The sequence below is a fragment of the Nipponia nippon genome, unplaced genomic scaffold (assembly GCF_047370975.1).
Source record: "Nipponia nippon isolate SJK-2023a ecotype South Korea unplaced genomic scaffold, ASM4737097v1 scaffold_4, whole genome shotgun sequence".
Taxonomy (NCBI): domain Eukaryota; kingdom Metazoa; phylum Chordata; class Aves; order Pelecaniformes; family Threskiornithidae; genus Nipponia; species Nipponia nippon.
In genome coordinates, this window is record NW_028262358.1 from 55,834,967 (window position 1) to 55,854,387 (window position 19,421).

General features: G+C 47.9%; 1 protein-coding gene across 4 annotated transcripts in view; it reads left to right on the forward strand.

Moving 5' to 3' along the window:
* The window catches only part of AKAP12 (A-kinase anchoring protein 12), a 31,189-nt gene extending 25,768 nt beyond the window's left edge, over positions 1-5,421 (forward strand). For all 4 annotated transcript variants that reach the window (XM_087776343.1, XM_087776346.1, XM_087776347.1 and 1 more), the window contains 2 exons: positions 214-2,163; positions 2,768-5,421. In XM_087776343.1, coding sequence (XP_087632469.1) covers positions 214-2,163; positions 2,768-2,776 — 1,959 coding nt within the window. In that variant the 3' untranslated portion in view covers positions 2,777-5,421. The remainder of the gene's footprint in view (positions 1-213; positions 2,164-2,767) is intronic.
* Positions 5,422-19,421: the final 14,000 nt, after the last annotated feature.

Here is a 19,421-nt window from a genome sequence, read left to right on the forward strand (position 1 = left end):
GTCCCTTGCTTTAGGCTGCTCTTTGTTTAATGAGCTGCGTGTCCTGAGCACAAGCTGGGTCTTAGTGACCCACTAATCTCAGTGTCATCACCTCATGTTCTTCCCATAACCCTCCTCCTTTTGGTCATTTCTTCTGGTGCTTTTTCACCCAGAAAATTCCTGGTCGCTCTCTGCTCACACCCTTTTTCACAGGTCTGTTGCAATTCTCCACAGGTGCAGGACAAGACAGAGGATGAAACCTCTTCCTTGGGGCTTACAGCTGAAGAGCCTGTGCAGCTTGAAGGAGAGGGCGAAACCCTCACCACGGGACCAGACTGCACAGAAGCAGTTGTCACTGTGGTCCCCGTTAAACCTGAAAGGCAAGACGAAATTCCTGACTTAGACTCACAAGAGCAAGCTTGTACTAAAGATGTTCCTAGCAGGGCACCTGCCCAGAGAGAGGAAGAGGAAGATGATGCTTTGCTCCTTGGAGTAAAAAGCACAGAAGTCACTGTTGCTGAGGTTCCACTGCAGAATGGGGTAAAAACCTCTGCCCTTCTTTCAGAAACAATTGGCTCAGAAGCAGCTGCAGATGCTGAGCAGAGTGTGAGGGATGGTGCTGGCAGGCACATTACAGGAAAGGATTCTGTGCCCATCCTAGAGCCACAGTGCAGAGAAAAAGCAACTGAAACACCCTCCCAGAGTGATGAAACTGAAGGTTACAAGATGGAAGATGCTATGCTCAAAACTGAAACACACTTAGAGAGTGATACCACTGCCACTGAGGCTCCCACGCAGATTGAAGCAGACAGCGTATCTAATTTAGCATCAGCATGCCCAGATATCTCTGAAAATGGAAATGCTGTCCTCACTGACCTAAGTCCTAAGAAATGTGAAACACCAAGCAGCTTAGCTGAAGAAGAGACTGTGGCAAAAGAACAAGAACTTGTAGAAACCTCTAGCTGTCAAGACTTTCAGAAAGAAGGTAACAAAAATGAGCAATTGATGGAAAGAACCAAAGAAGTATTTGAATCTGGAAAACGGGAAGCTGTGAGAGGTGATGAATGTTCAGCTGCTGTCCAGCAAGAGGTTTTAACCGTGCAAGAGGAAGGCTCTGACTCAGCTTTCCTACAAGCTGAAGGCTTGGAGGCTCTGAAAGCGCCTGTGCCTGTAGCAGCTGCAGCAGTTGAAGATCATGTCATGGCAGAAACCGTAATGCCCGCAGACACGACAGCCGAAACTGTACAGCTCTTGGCAACCACACCAAACCAAATGGCTTCTGAAGAGGTCCCAGCTACTACTGTTGACTATTCAGGCTGTGGGACTGCAGAGCTTGGTAGTGCAGAAGCACCTGGGCCTCAAGTAACTTCTGTTTCCATGAATGGAATATCAGAGGAGCAAGAGAGGCCCCAGAGTACAGGGCAACCTGAACAAAATGGTGTTCCTCTAAGTGACAGTCTGTCTCTCACCCACATGGAATTTGAGAAGGATGTTGTTCAGTCTGTGACTATAGAGTCCCAGAGTACGAAAATTGTATTGAATGCCATCCAGACGGCTGTTCACAAACTTGCAGAAACAGAGGAGTCAGCTGCCTTTGAGTCAGAGCAGTGCATTAAGTCCATAGGGAAAAGCCCATCAGATACAAATATACCTGAACTTTTGGAAAGTACGCAGGTGGATCGTCAACTTCCAGTAAAAGAGCAAGAGATATGGAGTAAAGAACAAGAGCTCCAGCAATCAGGAATAGTGAAAACTGCTACCTTAACAGAGTCTGCAGAAATTCATGTAACTGTAGAAAAAACAAAAGACATGCTGTTAACTTCTGAGATGCTGAAAGATGAACAAAGTCAGAATTCTTTAACAATTGTGACTGGCCCTGAAGACATTTCAAGGGAAAGTGTGAGACTTCAGAAATCAATACTAGAACTAAGTACTTCAGAAGATTCAACCAAAGACCCTCTAGCCATACACCCACCAAAATTAAGGGAAAAAGAAGTTGGGCAGATTATGGAAATCCCAGACCAACATACAGGTCAACAAACATGCAGAGAAAGTGAGGAAGAACAACATCACCCGCCAGTGGAAGATGGGAAGACACAGACATGGGAGGATGATAGTTGCCAAGAAGGAACATCTTGTGATACTTCACAAAGTCAGAACTTAGTGGCTCCTGAGGCCTTGAATGTAAGTAGCATTTTTAGCCAGCAATTTCTTTCTTTTTCCAAAATAGTGTTGGGGGTCTCTCAAACTGTTGTGTCTCTAACTTTTTTTTTAATTCTGGTGAAAGGCAACTGCTCCCCAGTTTAACCAACAGGCCACAAATATTTCCCCCCCCCACACTTTACTGCCTCTCTCTGTGGCTGCTCAACACCTTGTTTCCTTTCTGTACAGCTACCCTTACTTTAATGTCCTTTGACTTGGCCTGTAGTTTAGGATGATATTTCTGGGAGGTAGAAAACGTGGTTTCTTATGGCACGTGCTTAATGTATGGGACTTAATCCGCAAACACGCTTCCTCTCTAACAAAGGTCTTTTTAAAATCCCAAAGGATGAGTGTTGCCTTCCATGGTAAACCTGGAGCACCTCATGTACCAAAGCTCTTTGCGCTTCAGTGAAATCTGAATCAGAAATGATAGGTGTAGTCTCTCCCTAGGATATTTACTGCACTTGCTTAACTAAGTCATGAGATCTTTATTTCTATCTTTGAGAACTCCTTGGGAAAATAAGATATTCTTGAGAGAGTAAGTTGTCATAAATAAAGCTTTTTTTTACTGTTGTCTTTCTTTCAGATGTGCTAAGCATCCATAGGAGAGATGCCAGTCCTAGGGAACAACTGACAATCCTGTGATAGAACCAGGAGCTTTATTCACTACACTTTATTCTTGGATGTTAACATCTGCTCTTTTGAAGACCTCACCTTTTGTGTTATTTCTATTAAAAAACAATGCCTTTAATGTTGGCTATATCTACACGTGTGTTCTGTTCGAAGGTCATTTGCCTCTGCCCAAAATATACCATTTAGACTGGAGATGTACAACTGAGTGAATGGACAGACCACTAAAATTTGTGCCCTAGTTATTACCATCCCCTCACTTAACGTGTGTCCTGTCCATCCCATCTCCTTGAATCCCTCCACTCATCCCTGAATCCCCCGGCCTTCTTTCTGCAGTCTCCCTTACCCTCCGCATCTTCTGTAGCTGCCTTGATTTGACCTACGAGTGGCCATAGATGCTGTTTGACTTGTGTGTGAGGGGGAAGAGGAGGGCTGACTGATGAGAACATGAGACTTCTGGCCGAATAGCAGACGTGTCTTTATCAAACAGCAGGAACTGGATCATGCACAAATTCTTGAGCAAGATGCTCGAGATTGCTGCCTTTCAGTCCCATTCAGGTATCTCTATCTGTCCTTCAGTTGTATTTGTGCAGGCCTGATTTAGTTGGAAATTACTTCCACAGTCTAGCTTGAAGGGAGATTGAGAATGCCCTTTTTCTGTTGTTCCAGACTTCAGGTCTCAGGACTGGACTGTAATGTGTTGAATATTTATATGTATGTCTTAAACCCAGTTCTGATTTTAATGTAGAGCTATGATACTTCTGTACCATTTAGGTGTATCCTTAAATGAATTTTGTAGAGTAGCCTGGAGAGGAAATTGATACCATTGGAGTGGAAATTGATAACATGTAGTTTCCTATTTATTGTTCCAGGTTTTTCCCCTTGTAAAACTCTCAAAAACTTGGCTGTCTTGCTTTGAATATTTATATGTATATTCTAAACCCAGTTCTGATTTTAATGTAGAACTATGTTATTTCTAAACATAAAAGGAGAGCCCTGGCCTGTGTCAGATCCACCGATCACTTCTACTTGCAGTCCCTGGTTTCTGAGAACCCTCCAGACTTACCCTTTCCCTGATGTCTTGCTCATGTAGCAACCCCAGTGGTACCACAACCCTCAAATTGCACCCACCTCATTCCTGAGTCTGCTCATTTCTGGTTGCTGCCCCATCCACCCGCAAGCCTTTACCCACACCTACGCCATCTAACATCCTTCCTGCAGACAAGCTTCCTCCTTTCCCAACCCCTGCCTGAACCTCCTTCCCACCACAGCATCTCCTGAAATCCTCCCTGCTCCTATCAATTCCCTGTCTTCACTGAGGGGGGAGTAGGAAAGAGGGTAAGGGCTTGGTGATGAATTCTGCCTTGGATTGCAAAAAGCTGATGAGACCTTTGGGGTGCCGAGATCTTAAAAACCTTCATGTAAGGTGGATTGGACTCACAACAGCTGTAGACCAGAATGAGCAGGGTGATTTAACAATGGAAAGAAGCCCCAAGACTGAGAATCCTGGGATGTCTGTCCCCAACAGGAGTCAGTCCTCTCTTTTGTTGTTTACATTAAAATCAAACACGGGGTACAAGTCCGTACTTTCTGCTCTGATTTCTAAAGTGAAGGTTACAGATCGCACTTTGTGAAACCAATGCCCATCAAGTTGAACAATAGCTCACTATCCTACCTGTATAGTAATTTATTTTAAAATCAACTTTTAGTGTACAAATGCTCTTGTTATGGCGGGTGCTTGCCTCTCCTCGAGGCTGCACGTACAGCAAGCAATGTGACTGATTGCACTGGTGTGATTGCACCATCTGGTGCTGCCCTGCGTGGAAGCATCAAAAGATTTTTCGTTACCTCAGAGCAAATTTTATAAATATTTAAAGCCGAACAATGTGGTTTCAAACAATCCAGTCTATCTCTGTCCATTGTTAGCGGCAGCTTTCCCCCTTAGCTTTGGGCAATTCCAACAACCTCGGTTGGTTTCCACAGGTTTAAGTTGGCTTGCAAGTTAATCATGCTCTTAATAACACCTCACAAGTGCAAACTTGGCTGAATTTGTACAAACTGTATACCTATGTACGTTAAGCCATATTGCAATAACTGCAGCAGGTAAAACGAAATAACAATAGCATGACCTGTGTACTCCTCATTCTTATGTTTGTAGCTCCAAAGCTGTTAATAATATGTAAAGTTAATTCTTGTCTGAACCTCATTTAAATAAAGCTAGCTTTACCACAATGTAAATTGTCTGTTGGTAGTAATTGAACAGGCGAGTGCTTAAACTTGCCTGTTTTCTCCATTAATCCAGGGCCTAGGTAAGCAATGCAACAAACTTAACTATAAAACAAATACAAAAGCTTCTTCTTATAACTGACAGCTAAAAAAATGCTGCACCCGAAACCACGCTAATGGTGCAAGGAGCATGCCTCCACATAAAGATACTACTTTGTTCCAGCGTATTGCTTTGGCCTCTGAAACTCTCATTTGAGACTGTGACTTCTGGCTTGTGCTTAAAAGCTTGAAGCTTTCTCTGATCCAATGTATTGGGTTACCAAATTTGATTTGTGTTTTTAAGGTAGATTTTCATTGATTAAATAAAATACAACTACAAATTTCTTCTAACGTGTGTATGTGGTGTTTTTTTCAGCTTGCTTAGTGTAAATTACTTTCTGATGGTTGCTTCATCTTCGGAGAGTTAGATTTGCTCCTGACAATTCATTTGTGGTTGGCTGACATTCAGCTTTTGATATGAATTAAAGCAACTAATTACAGAATTAAACTGCAATTTGGTTGTAAGTTTCTATAAAATACGCATATTTCAGAAGAAGTAATAAGTTATTTCAGAAGACTGTGAAGAAAAAAAAGCCTCCATTAAATTCAAGATAGATAACCGTATTCAGTGAGCCAGAATGAAAAATTAGTAAATCATATGCCTTGCCAGTGTAACTGAAGTATATAAAAAAAAAAAAACAGCAAAGCAACAACATGAATGTCCACAAAAAAATTGGCATAGAGTAGTAGATTGGGGACCTTAGGCCCATAACTGGTATCTTCTAGACTCCCTCACTTCTGCTTAGCTGGGGTATACTCCTCACGGCACCGAATATCCGGAGGTGCTTGTGATTTATGTTGACAGACCTTGGACTTCAAACATGAAATTTTTCCAGCCATTTATGTTCTATGGATGGCTAAGGATGTTTAGCAACATTTGTATCTCAAAAAACTTGCATAGATTCACACCTGAACTCATTTTATAAAGCTACACGTTTTCCTGTCTATCTCAGCTAAGAAAATACTGCTAAATCCAGTATCTGCAAATAGTTACCTGCACTGGTCACAGCAAATGCAGGGATGTCGAAACACTGCAGGATGCCCGTCCCTCTTCTTGCTTTCATATTGCGTCAGGGGGCTCATACTGCAGGTGGCTGATCTCGCTGCCCAGCTCTGGCATCTGGAGGTATGGATCCAACCAGCATCTCCCACCAGACTGTGCTCAAGGCACACAACCTCTGCCAGTCCTTTTGCAAGGTTTAGGCATTTATACTATCCTGTTACTGGTTAACATGAAGTCCCTAAACAGGCATCAAAGGAGGGACTGGAGACCAAGCCTCTTGCATCCCAGGAGGGATTGTGTGCTGTTTTCTCTTTTGTAAGGTTGTTTTATTGGCAATAGCTCAAGTATCCTGCCTATTAGCTCAAGCTATGGAAGCAGATCTGGCTTTCCCATTCAGATCCACAGCATATGGGAGGCAGCTGTGCTTGTTGAGGAACCTGCACAGCTTGGATACAGCAAGTGCCTGGGGATGGGCAGGCGGCTTGCCAACTGCACAAAAGGATTCCTGACACGGTCATTTCTGGATGCCAAAAGCTGGATGTTTGTCATTCACACTGCCACATGGGAGGGGAGCAGGCTGGAGGAGGCTGATGGCCCTGCAAGGAAGGATATGGTTTGGAATGAGGAGCAGTGTGGAACGAAGGCCTGTGGGATCGGCAGCACAGGGTTTGGAGTCCTGAGTTCAGGGAGATGGATGAGGTGTAGTAAAAGAGGGTAACTTTTAGCTCTGTGAACATTTTAAGACGCTGCGAACAAGATGGAAGCTTGGCCACCACAATATTGACATCTAACTTAGGGCTGATGTCATTTCTAGTTGGACACTAAATGGAGTCTTTACAAAAATGAGAATGAAAGATAAGACTGTAGTAAAGGCCCATGGCTGTTCTGCTCCAACATCTTCTTGAAAAAATAGTATCAACTCTTTAAAATTGGAGGAATGTTTTTAAGAAGTGTCTCCTGTTCCTCCTTGAAAATGACATCCGTTTCCAGAGCTTGAAAAACCCACATGCCTCAGTCCTTGGTGCTGGGACTGATGATGTGATGAAATGAGGGAAGCAGAAGTCCAACATGCCATGGGAGCTGCTTTCTGGGGACAGTCTCTGTGTAAAGTCCTGCAGCAGCTTGAACCTGTCTTCATAATCTAGCCTACAGATATGTCTCTCTCCCTCCTACAAAGGCACCAGACCAGAAAGAATAACCAGCAAGATGCCTTTTCCTCCAAGCAGCTAGACAAGAGGGAACTGTAAAAATCTGCAAGGAATTTACAGGCCAGCTGCTGTCCTGAAAGGCGGACATGCCAAGAAGCCTTCGGGAAGCAGCCCAACAGCAATCCCTGCCTCCTCCCTCGACGACTGTCCCCTTGTCACGGTCTTCTGTGGACCCTCGGCCTTGCAGTGATACCGGCTCCTCTCTGCTGCTTGACCTATCTGTCTCCCTGCTTGGTAAATGAAATTTGTGAACTTTTAAACTCATTTCTAGGAGATTTTCAGCATGCAGTCCCAGGGTCAGTGTGACGTAGTCAGCAGTGCCTGTCATTTCCCATAGAAATGGCTGTGTGAAGCAGAAAACCTGACACACAGCCACCTGTACTAACACTTCTCCCTTTCACCTTTCCAGTGGCAGCTGTGAGGCTCATAGACTAAAAGACAGAAAGAGGTGATGCTCAGCCAATATTTGAGAGTAGCTACCTGGGTAGTGCATGCCCAGGGCTTCAGGGCGCCCAGACCCAAGGCAATGCAGGGTCCCGGGCTGCCTCCACTCCATACAGCGTCGGGAGCAAGTGTGAGTTTTGCACGCTTGTGCATCTGATCCTGGCCACCAGCGCTAGGATCGCCTCTTGTGCGTGTCGAGACCCTCTGGCAAGACATCAAGGGAGGAGGGCAAACATGGGAGGAAATTTGAATTTCACTTGCTTTTATAGTTGAAGAAGTGGCCAGAAAAATTAAAGTTTTCAGGGGTGACTCACTAAAGCAAAGGCGGCTGGAGGGTTCCTTACAGCTCTGAGGGAAGGCTGTGCTTGGGGAAGACAGGGCAAGGGGGAAATGTCAGTCGAACTGTTTGAGGTGCTGACTGGAAAGGTAGCCTTCCCACAGTCCCTGGCGGCACCACAAGTGTTATTCAGAGGAAATTTTTCTTAGGCCAAATACATTTGGTTTTTTTATCTCCCAGATGGTGTTTTCACTATTATTTCATGAGAGCAATTAAGAATTAGAAAGACAAATATGACCTGCCCAGTATTCTGGAGCTGAACAAGAACCATTCTAAACTAGAATATTTGCTGAACAATCTTGAAAATAGCATTATTCTCTTTGGCATAAGTCTTCCTGCTGGGGAAATGCTTTTATTGGATTTTTGCATAATCTGTCTTGATCCTGCAATTGGATTCAGGCTCGTACATCCTCTCTCCTCCCCACAGTAGAGCCAGTTAATGCCTCGCAGATGCAGGGGAGGAACTTGCATCAGTATGAACGGTGTGGCAAAGGCTGGGCGTACTGCTTACAGTTCTTCATACAAAAGTATATTTAATTAAAAAAAAACCACAGACAAACCCTTTAAGTCAGTATTGATATCGATCGGTAGATGTAGGCTTATAATCACTATGGCAGCGTATTGACTATGTTGAAATTACTATTTTGTTTTCTTTCACTCATAACCAATAGTTGCTCATGGAAAGAACAGATACAATACTTCTTTCTGTAATAATTTTTGATGTGTCTCAAGGCTCTGGACATTCTTGTTATTTATTAGTTATTTATTTTCCCAATAAAAGAGACATCACATTTTGTTTTTGCTTTCCTATTAAGAGCTTGGGTCAACCTTACAATCTAAGCAGTAGAGATGATTTTGCTTAAAACTTCAAAAACTCCTATTTTTGCCTGTGGCTAATATACAGGAGCACAGTGATGATGTGCTATGGCAAACCAACTTGTTATACTTCTATGACATACTGTAGAAAAAAGGAACCTTGGCACATGACTGAAAAATCATGTAATGCCTCTTGAATTTTGAGTTGTAAACTATGATGTAAGGTATTGATTAATTGTCCCCACTGAGTGGCAAGGCACAACGAGCAGGAAAGTGGCAGTGAGATGCAGGCCTACCGACAACATGCAGGGACACAGAAGAGCATGGCTGGAGGATTGCAGGAGCAGAGACAAACATGCATCAAGGGATGCAAGATCGCTGTTACTGAAAACAAAACTGTTTATTATGACAAACTTGGCATTAGAAGAAAATGAGAGAGGCTCCACAATCTGTTGCAAAACCAGAAAAGGACTGAAATGAGTTGAAAAAAGCGAGTGCTTCCACTGAACATTAATTTGTGACCTGTGTGCAGCAACACAAGAAAGTGAAACAGCTTCTCCAGAGCAGCTGGGGGAAGCAGGGTGGCATGAAAAGAGACAGAGCTTCTGGGGGGCTGCGGATCCCCCTCTGCACAGATAAGTGGGAAATGAAAGGGGAAGGGTGGGATCTTGTCAGATTCTCTACCTTTTGTCCCGTAGCCAGGAAATACACTGCACTGGCTCTAGAGCTTACGTTTTACGTACTGAACTTCTATACTCTCTGTCCTCAAGCCAACTGCATTTTAACCCAATACGCTTTTCCAGAACTAGAGCCTGCTGTGACCACGAGCTGCTCCTCCAGGCAGAAGTGTTCTGAGCCGCTCATTGCTATGTACAAACCCCCATCGTTAAAAAAAAACCATGCCCACCTCCCCAAAACCCCACACAAAACAAACAAACAAACAAACAAAACAACAAAAACCCCAAATGAAGTGAGTTCCCTCTGTACATAGTGAAGAGAAAATTAGCTTAATAACACATAAAGTCTATCAATAAATACTTAACTGCAGCAGATAAAGGCTTTATGGATACAACAGCATCTCTGTGATGAAGTCATTTTTAAAGAATACATTCATACATACATATGAACATTTGGAGTAAGAATATCTTCACTTTAAAGATACGTTCGTATCTTTAGAGTAACACTTAGCAATGAACCAAAGATGCTGTGAAGCTAGTGCTTTTCCTTTCTGCAGGAGGAGAGGGGGGTAAGAATTTTTAAAATTTGCTAAAAACAATAAATATGAAAGTATCTGGATGACTAATTATGATCTGGGAAGTGTAAAGTTCAGCGTTGCTCAGTTTTTCCCCTCATTACCTATTTTCTTCAGTAATAGAAAGGGAGACACCAAAACCATCTAGTCTAGATATAGGGGACAGACCAAAGTTTAGAAGATTATGTTTGAATTTTAAATCATAGAATCATGGAACAGCCCAGGTTGGAAGGGACCTTAAAAGATCATCTGGTCCAGCCTTTCATGGCAAAGGGAGCCTAGCTGAGATTATCTAGCACCCTGTCCTAGTGAGCTAGTCTGAAATATTAATGATTCTTCAGCTCAGAGGAGCTTAAAATAGACTGTCGAATGAGCAGTGCTGAGGTCAGCCTGTTTTAACATTCCAGCAAAAAATCTACGCTTCTTTTTGATTCTGTTGTGAACTCAAAATGTAACCAAACCATGGGAACACAGTGTCCCTAAAGGGAAAAGATACCCTGTTTTTTAAGCAGAGAAAATGAAACAGAGGGAGTAGTAGTGCTGATGCTTGGAGAATTAACATGTCTCACCCCCCTCAGAAGGCGGCGCTCCGGGCTGGAGGAGCAGCTGGACGCGTGTGTAGTCTGTGCGTGTGTGCGCACGCGTGTCCGTGCACGCGTGTCGGCTCCCGCTGGCCGGGCACGCTCAGGCTCTGCCGCCTCTCTGGGCCTGGGGACAGAGAACTGCAGCAGCTGCGCTGCCGCTGCTGGGACAGGCGGTGCTGGAGACCGAAGAGCTGCTTCCCCTTGGCCTTGCACTTCCCTGGGGCAGCTGGAACACCGGGTGCAGGGAAGTGCCGGTGTTTCCGTCCCGCTGGAGCTTCTCTGCCACCTGCTCGCCAGCTCATGGCTCTCTCCTGGCAGCGCTGTCAACAGCGTGGGGGGCACGAAACACCCCCTCGAGGCTCATTTCCCCTTCCCGTCCCGTTCTCCTTGCTCAGGGCCAGGGGCACCTGTCACGCCTGTGCACCCCAGGGGCTGCCCACTGAGGAGGCTGGGCTTTGCTGCGCTCCAACACCGCCTTCTGCCTCCAGTGTCTCTTCTGCTGGAGCTGGATGCTGAGACCCAGAGAAAGGCTTCCCTTTCTCCACAGAGGCAAAAATTTCAAGGACAATGATGCATCCTGCAGTTTAGGAAACTGTCTGGCCCTGTTTCTCACCCTTCAGGACATCTATTCCCATATATGTTCCTATCTATCTACCTATCTATCATACCTCAAAGTGCTTACAGTGGGAAAGACAGATACTCATCCAAGGCCCTCCCACAGGTCTTCCCATAGCGCAGAGCATCCTCGCCAAGATGCTGAGGACAAGGGGAGGTTGCTGGCAGTGAAAGTGTCATCTCCTGCCTTCTGAATGGTTGAGTGACAACAAGGCACCAGCCTGGTCCCGGTCAGCACTGCATGGCAAGCGTGACAGCACGAGGGAATTTTTTTCTCATCAGCGAAGATGCGAGAAGGTCCTCCCTTGTGTACCTGCCGCTGCAAGCCTTGGGGCTTTGTGCTTTTGAGTGCTCTGCAGCCCCTTGTGCAAAGGGCTCTGCTCTCTGGGCTGCAAGGCACGACTGCAAGAGTCCTTTCTGCCCCCTTTGGCTTTCCAGCGCAGCCCCTCGGGACGGGAACGCTGTTACAGCAGCGCTGCGTGGGGTGCGCAGCGCCCGCCCCTGTGAAGGGCTGCGGGGCAGTGAGCCAGGACGGCGGGGCGGTTGCGCCGGTGTGACTGCACCATCTAGTGCTGTCTTCTGCACACTCACCGCTGCTCCTGCAGCCTTCCAGGCGTTGTGAGGTAATGAGCGTGTGAATTGTTGAAGCAACAATTTAGAGAATTGACAATCTAGACGAGGCAAGGATTGGGCCCTTGTTTGATTTTTTACCTAATGAGCTCATGAACTAATCACAGAATATCTCAAGTTGGAAGGGACCCATAAGGACCCAAAAAAGCTTGATTCACAGTGTACGTTCCCCTGTGAATTTGAGACACCCAATCAAACTGTGATGTTTTATTGGTGTCAGAAGTTGGATCTCTCCCTGACATGCGTTGCAGGCACAAACTGCTTCATCATGCCAGCTGCAACGTGTGAGTCTAGAGAGTAGATATGTGTGTGTGTCATGATGACGAATGAAAAACTAAATAGTGAGTGGCAACAAAACCCACCTGTAATAACTACTAGATGCCAGCCTTATTGCCTGCCATGGCAGCCAGTGTGCAGACTGCCTTGCTGGAAATCCCTGGTTCAGCTGATTTGGGAGAAGCAGCTCCCGTAGTCCCAGCTGCCAGACAAACCCCCTCCTGCAGAGCCAAATCACGGGGCAGTTATGCATGAGCAGGGACAATCTTGGGCAAGTCTCCTCCCCCTACAAGTCTCCTGTATGGCCTCGAAAGAAGCCTAATGGCAAGTGGCGACTAACAACGGATTATGGAGGCTTAACTCTTGCTGCCAAACCGCTCACTGCGGCTGCTGCCAGTATAGCTGATATACTCAATCCTCTTAATGATGGATGGCAACTATCGATGACGAGGTTTGCTTTCACCTGGGAGGGACTCCAGTATACATTTACTCGCCTATCGCAAGGCTTAAACCATAGTCCCACCGTACGTGTAGCTCAGGCTACGTTGGCTAAAGAGATGGGAATGTTAAAATTTCCACAAGAGGTCACTGTGGGGCAGCGCATCGGCGATATCTTCAGAGGTGGCCACTTCGCGGAACCTGTAAACAGGCTACGGACGCTTGCTACAACACACCCACAGTCAACTGGAGTAGAGATACCAGAACAGAAACAAGGGCCCAGTCAGGAATTCATCTTTTGGGGCTTCAGATGGATAAGTAGGAGAAAAACAGCCCCCGATGAGGTGCTACAAGAAATTCAATGGCTACCCCTGCTCCAGAATAAGAAAGGAGTCATGTGCTGTGCTAGGGACTTTAGGATGTCAGAGGGCACATATTCCAGGTTTTAGTATGATAGCCTGACCACTCCATAACTTACTGCAGAAAAATGCAATCTGGGAATGGACCCCACAACATAACGAGGCCCCCAGAGCTGTTAAAGAAAACCATAAATTTGTATCAGTCACTGGGACTCATCCACCCTCCGTGGCCCCTCTCACTACACGCCCAGGTGGGAGAGAAGGGATATTGGTGGGCACTAGAGCAACAGGGGCTGCCCGGATCCACGCAACACCCCATCACTTTGGGCTCCAAACCACAGCAGAATTTTGTGTAAGAATGCAGTCATATATAACAATAAGACTACTGTTAAACACTTACAAAAAGAAAACCTAATTTTGAATAGGAAACCAGAGGTTATGTCTTTGCAGGAAGAGCGTGAAACTGGGCAGTGGGGTCATCATGAGGGCAAATACATTTCCCCTCTAGTAAAGCTTTTTGAAAATCCAAAAGAGCATGAGTGTTTCTTTCCATGGCAAGCATGGAGTGCCTCACTGCCAAAGATTTTTGCATTTCAGTGAAACCTGAATCAGAAAAGATGACAGGTATAGTCTCTCCCTAGACTATTTACTGCAGCTGCTTAACTGAGACCTTCATTATCTCCATCTCTGAGAACTGCTTGGGAAAATAAGATGGTCTTGAGGAAGTAAGTTGTCATTAATAAAGCTTTTTTAATTGTTGTCTTTCTGTCAGATGCGCTAGGCATTCATGTGCCATTTGGAGAGATGCCAGTCTTAGAGAACAACTGGCAAGGCTGTGGCAGAGCCAGAAGCTTTATCCACGAGGATTAATTCAGGGATGCTAACAGTTGCTCTTTTGAAGGCTCCACCTTTTTGTCATGGTCATTAAAACCCATGCCTTTAACGCTCAGTATAGCTACATGCGTGCTCCATGTGCACGTTTGCACAGCTGCCCCAAGATCCCGGCAGATATCTCAACCCGCTCCCCTCACGGGGGGCAGCAAGGACTCCCCCGCCTCCTTCTCCTCTTTCCTATGAGGAGACAGGGACAGAAACAGGGCCGTCTCCTGCACATGCTCTCAGGTGAAAGGGAAAACTGAAGCTGAAATTAGGGAAGGAAAGACAGAGAAAGAAGGGGAGAAAAACACATTTTATTTAGTGCTGCAACGTTTGAAATACTTGTTTGGTGTCATTCCAGCTGAGCTGGCAGCGTCCTGTGCCCGCACTCTCCACCAGTTGTTACGCAGACTTTTTGCAGCCTCCCCCTTCCTTCGGCAGCTCCTTTGCAGCCCCACTCCAGTGAGAGGTTCCCCACTCTGTTTCTGTCCCAGTCCTAACCCTAATCCTAAACCTAAACCCTGGTTGCGAGTTGAGCCTTGTCTGAAACCCCCAGCCCTGGCGCAAGGTGAAAAACTCTTTGGGAGGGCAGACTGTGGCCCCACATTTAGATGACTTGTTCCCGGTCGTGGCTTTTCTGCAACAAAACTGCAGTCTAAGAGAGTGCTGGGGTTGTGGCCTTCTTGACAGGTCCAGGGTGGCTGGCGGCAGTGTAAGCCTTCGCCACGAACACCCCTGTCAGCTGGAGCGGCAGTGTCCTTCCCGGACCTACCTGTCTCTTCAGCGGGAGTTTGACTTGCTCAGGTTATTCCCTGGAGCCTCTCTTGGGTTTCTGAGCAGCCGGAGCAACCTGCCTGTGTAATCTTAATGCATTTCTTACTGCAGGATGATACCAAGAAATGCACCCTCTTGGTCCTATCAGACATTGAAGAAGGATTTTGCCACTCACCTGGTAGGTTTTAAAGACAAACTGAGGAACTGCCCTCTTCTACAGTGCTTGCAAGCTGGCGCGTCTGCAAAACTGCCTGCTTCAGTCAGAGCAATCCAACGCTATCCAGGAGACAGCTTAAAGCCTGGAGTGTTACTCTTTTGCAAATGACCCTTACGGTCAGTGGCAGAGACATCAGTGCTTAGTGCCAGGGGTATTGTATCCCTATTTCTTGGTCCTCAGAGCCATGTTTAATTGTGTTCCTGGACAGCAACAGGAAATAAATGTGCTCATCTCTCATGTAAGAGTCACCGCTGAGGTGTGGCACCGCACGTGAGTACCGCTACCAGCAGCTACGTGCCAGAGCAAATAAATCCTCTTGGCAGCAGCAGCTGCACTTGTTTCCTCTCAGGATGCAAAACCTCTGCTCCGGTAAGCCCTCTGGAGAAGACCATCAGCAGGGCGTGCCCAGATGCAGAGTAAGCCATCACCTCACCCTCCCTTGCAGCAGTATCAGAAGCAGAAAAATGTTTTCTAGGACATTGCAACAGTAGGTGACTTTCTCATCGGTCTACCAAGGACTTCTGCTGAGACACAAATACAGGTCTTGAGAACTTCTAATTTCTGTAGGACAACTTCTTTTTGGAGCAGAAAGCAACTCCTTTAGGTGCAAGAGGATCCATCTCACAGTTTCTGAAGGGGAAAAAAGCATCAATACACCCATCATCTCCAAACTCCTAGTATGCTCTTCTCTTTAAGACACAGATACATATCTGAGGCTAAGAGATTTCTGACCCTCAAGCTAATGAGAACTGAAGGTGGTGCTCCCATTCTCTGGGGCAAGTATACTGCATTTGCTAGCACCTTTTCTTGCCCAGCTGGCAGGGGCAAGGGGAAAGCACCAGCCCTAAGAGGAGCACTGTCATCAGAGCACTGCCACCCCTATGTCGGCGGAGCAGAAGCCACGTGTTCTCAATTTCATCTGTGAAAGACATTCAAAGGCAGAAGCCCCTGCTTCCACTCTCGCTCTAAGATGGGGGGATGGTCTGGCTGCACAGTGAAAACCGTTGTCATTGCAAGCTGCCCAAGCAACCCATCTGCCTTGCAAAGCGTTCGCAGAAACCTCTGCGATGTCAAAATCCTCTATAAACGTAAAATACCTCGGTGTTACTTCTGTGCCTTGTATGTTCCCACCGTCGTGAGGGGAAACAGCTAACAGAGTAAAAAAAAAACCAACAAAACAGAACAAAAAACCCACCCCAAAACAGGAAAGGTGGTGTCCTTAGAGGCAGGGTTGCAGTTTAGGTGGCTGCTTCCTAACTGCTTCGTTGTCTTTCCTTTAGTTTTATTTATTTGTATTTTATTTATATTTATGACGATATTTATTATGCTATTTATTTATATTATATCTATTAGTTTTCAGTTATTTTTCCTGTTTAGTTTGAGCTGCTGTTCCGCCCCACGCCAGCTGTCCGCTCTGGATGGCACGGCTCTGTGCCCAGGTGAAAGCCAATTCCAGGTTTCGGCCGATGCCTTCGGCTGATTTTTGCTTTTGTTGCCCTTGCCGCAGACGGAGCTCAGGGAAGGGGGGTGACATGGCGGCTCTTTGCTCCGAGACACACCTGCACCCACGGGGACTCCCCGGAGCCGCTCGAGGAGGGCCTCAGGACACTCCGGCCTGGGGGATCTATGGCCCCAGTCGGCCCAGTTTTAAGTAAAATTGTGGCGTTCCTAAACCGCCTGGAAGGACTCAGTTTCTGCTACCCGCGCCGGTAGCCGGTGTCGGGTGGGGCAAGCCCAGGGAGCCCCTCGGCGCCCCAGCACCGGGGACACAGGCGCGGGCGCTCACGCCAGCTGCAGGCGGAAACCGGCCGGGGCGGGGCGCGGGTAACGGCCGCCGCCACCGCCCTCCCGCCCCGCGCATGCGCGGCGCTCCCCCCCCTCCCCCGCCCCTGCTCCGGCACTGGCGGCCGTTACCGCTCCCCCGCGGAGCCGCCCGGCTGCTGCGGGCCGGGACGCCGCCCCCCCCCCCCGCCCCCGCCCTCCGGCTGCCGCAGCGGCCCCACGCCCTGCCCGCCCGGTGTACCGAGGGCCGCCGGACGCCGCCGAGCCGTGAGTGCCAGCTTCCCGCCGCTGCCCCGCCTGCCCTGCGGCGGTCCCCCGCGGGGGAGCGGGGTCCCCGCCGCCTCGGGTTGGCTTGCCCGTACGTGGGGTGAGCCTGCCCGCTCCGGCCTCTCGGAGCTGAAATTCAGCGCGCGGGTCGCTGCGCGGTCCCCGCAACTACGGATGCTTGCGGCCGCGGGGAGGAGGAACGCGGTCCTTGCACGAACCTCCCGTGTGACCGGAGAGCGGTGCGCAGCCACGCTGCCGCCCTTCAGGTCATACCTGTGGTATCGGGGGGGTTTTAAAATGCAGATTGTACCGCAGCATTATTCAAAAATAGGAAGTAAGGCAGGAAAACTTTGAACTTGAACTTGGCGAGCAAGGGTGAAGTTTCTCCAAAGGTTTTTCTTTGGTTCTTGTGTGCAAATCAGGACTTGTCCTGGGTCTCTTTCCTTTATCGATATCATCGAATCATGGAATGGGTTGGGCTGGAAGGGACCTTAAAGATCATCTGGTTCCAACCCCTGTGCCATGGGCAGGGACACCTTCCGCTAAACCAGGTTGCTCAAAGCCCCATCCAACCTGGCCTTGAATAATGCCAGAGATGTCTCAGGTATGCCTCAGAATGAGATTTTTTTAAACAAATTCTGCATAGGAACGCAGTCGTATCAAAGAATAAGATTACTATTGAACAATTATGACTCAGTATTCTGCGTACGTGTCTGGGTATGGAGGCCTGTGTGCCAGCAACTGGAGTGGTGGTGGTCTGGTGAGGGGGGCATCACCTTCCTTTCCTCATCAGCGCATGCAAATCGCATGCTTTGAGTGACTATTTGCCTTCACATCCCCCAAGTACTGCTGTTGGGGCGGAAGGACCTGACCCAGTTGTGTGTGTAGCCCTCCCTGTTTTCCAGGCTCTTCCCTTTTGTAGGGCAGTCAGGCAAGACCCGCTCCTGCTGGAATGGGAAGCTCACGCTGGTGGTTTAACGCCAGCACAGAGGCTGTGACCGGTGTCAATGTTCAGGGCCGCCCAAAAGGATGCACTTGTCCTCATCCAGGGTTGCACTTGCAGGGCTGACTGTGCCGCCACAAAATCAACCCAGTTTGGAGTCAGCTCTCTTTGAGGGGAAATGGTCTTGGTCAGACCTGAATGGCAGATGCGATGGTATAATACACATGTGTATGTATATCCAAAATATGAAATAAAATTTAATAATATTTAAAATTACATATTTTCTCATCAGTGAAGATGCGAGAAGGTCCTCCCTTGTGTACCTGCCGCTGCAAGCCTTGGGGCTTTGTGCTTTTGAGTGCTCTGCAGCCCCTTGTGCAAAGGGCTCTGCTCTCTGGGCTGCAAGGCACGACTGCAAGAGTCCTTTCTGCCCCCTTTGGCTTTCCAGCGCAGCCCCTCGGGACGGGAACGCTGTTACAGCAGCGCTGCGTGGGGTGCGCAGCGCCCGCCCCTGTGAAGGGCTGCGGGGCAGTGAGCCAGGACGGCGGGGCGGTTGCGCCGGTGTGACTGCACCATCTAGTGCTGTCTTCTGCACACTCACCGCTGCTCTTGCAGCCAAAAGGAGGCTCAACTGGTTTCTCCCAAGGCGGCATGGATTGCACCCCCAATGCGCGCAGAACCGTGCTTCCTGTTTCATAACACCCCAAAAGCTGGAGAGATGGATGTGGCAAAGGCAGCGGCTTCTTTAGCTGCTGTCTTCCCTGGTAGGTGAGCTTCCATCCAGCCTGGAGAACCATTAAAGAGGAAGAAGCATGGCACAGCGCTAACTTGCATCAGTGATGTATGTGCCCAAAACGCACATGTGAAATCCTAAGCTGCTTCAGTGGGCTCTGATGGGAAAATGCAGATTCAGTGCTGGATTGCTGGCTGTATTCAGTGCCAGTCTGAATCAAGTCAGGAAACGATAAGGCGGCAGCAGCAGCAATGAGGCCCAGACCCACAGCGGCTCCGCCCTCCGCTCCTGCTCCGTGCTGCCCTAAGGCACAGCTCCTGCGAAGGCCTGATGTGTGCGGGGAGCAGCACCAGTCGGCTGCAGAAGGAGCCGCGTGTACGCTGGATGCCGAGGCCGGAAAGAGATAAGGTCTGCAGTCTCTCTCTGCAGCCTTGCAAAAGTGACTGGTAGGTTCTGATAAGCCTGAAAGTCTTCAGATCTGACTGCAATAAGCCCCAGGAAAGGTGTAGACCAAACTTCCAAGCTGGAAGGTAGGAATACACCAATTACTCTCAAAAAGCCTTTGGCAGTGGATCCTCCAGCAGCTGGGCTGCTGAGGCTCTGCTGCTTCCTGGGGTGACAGAGGGGACACCTGCAGCGTGACGCAGGAGGAAGGATGAGCACCCCCATCCCCAGCCAGGCAACTCTTTTGCTCCTAAGCGTGTGGGTTAGTGACTTTGTGAGTTAATGAG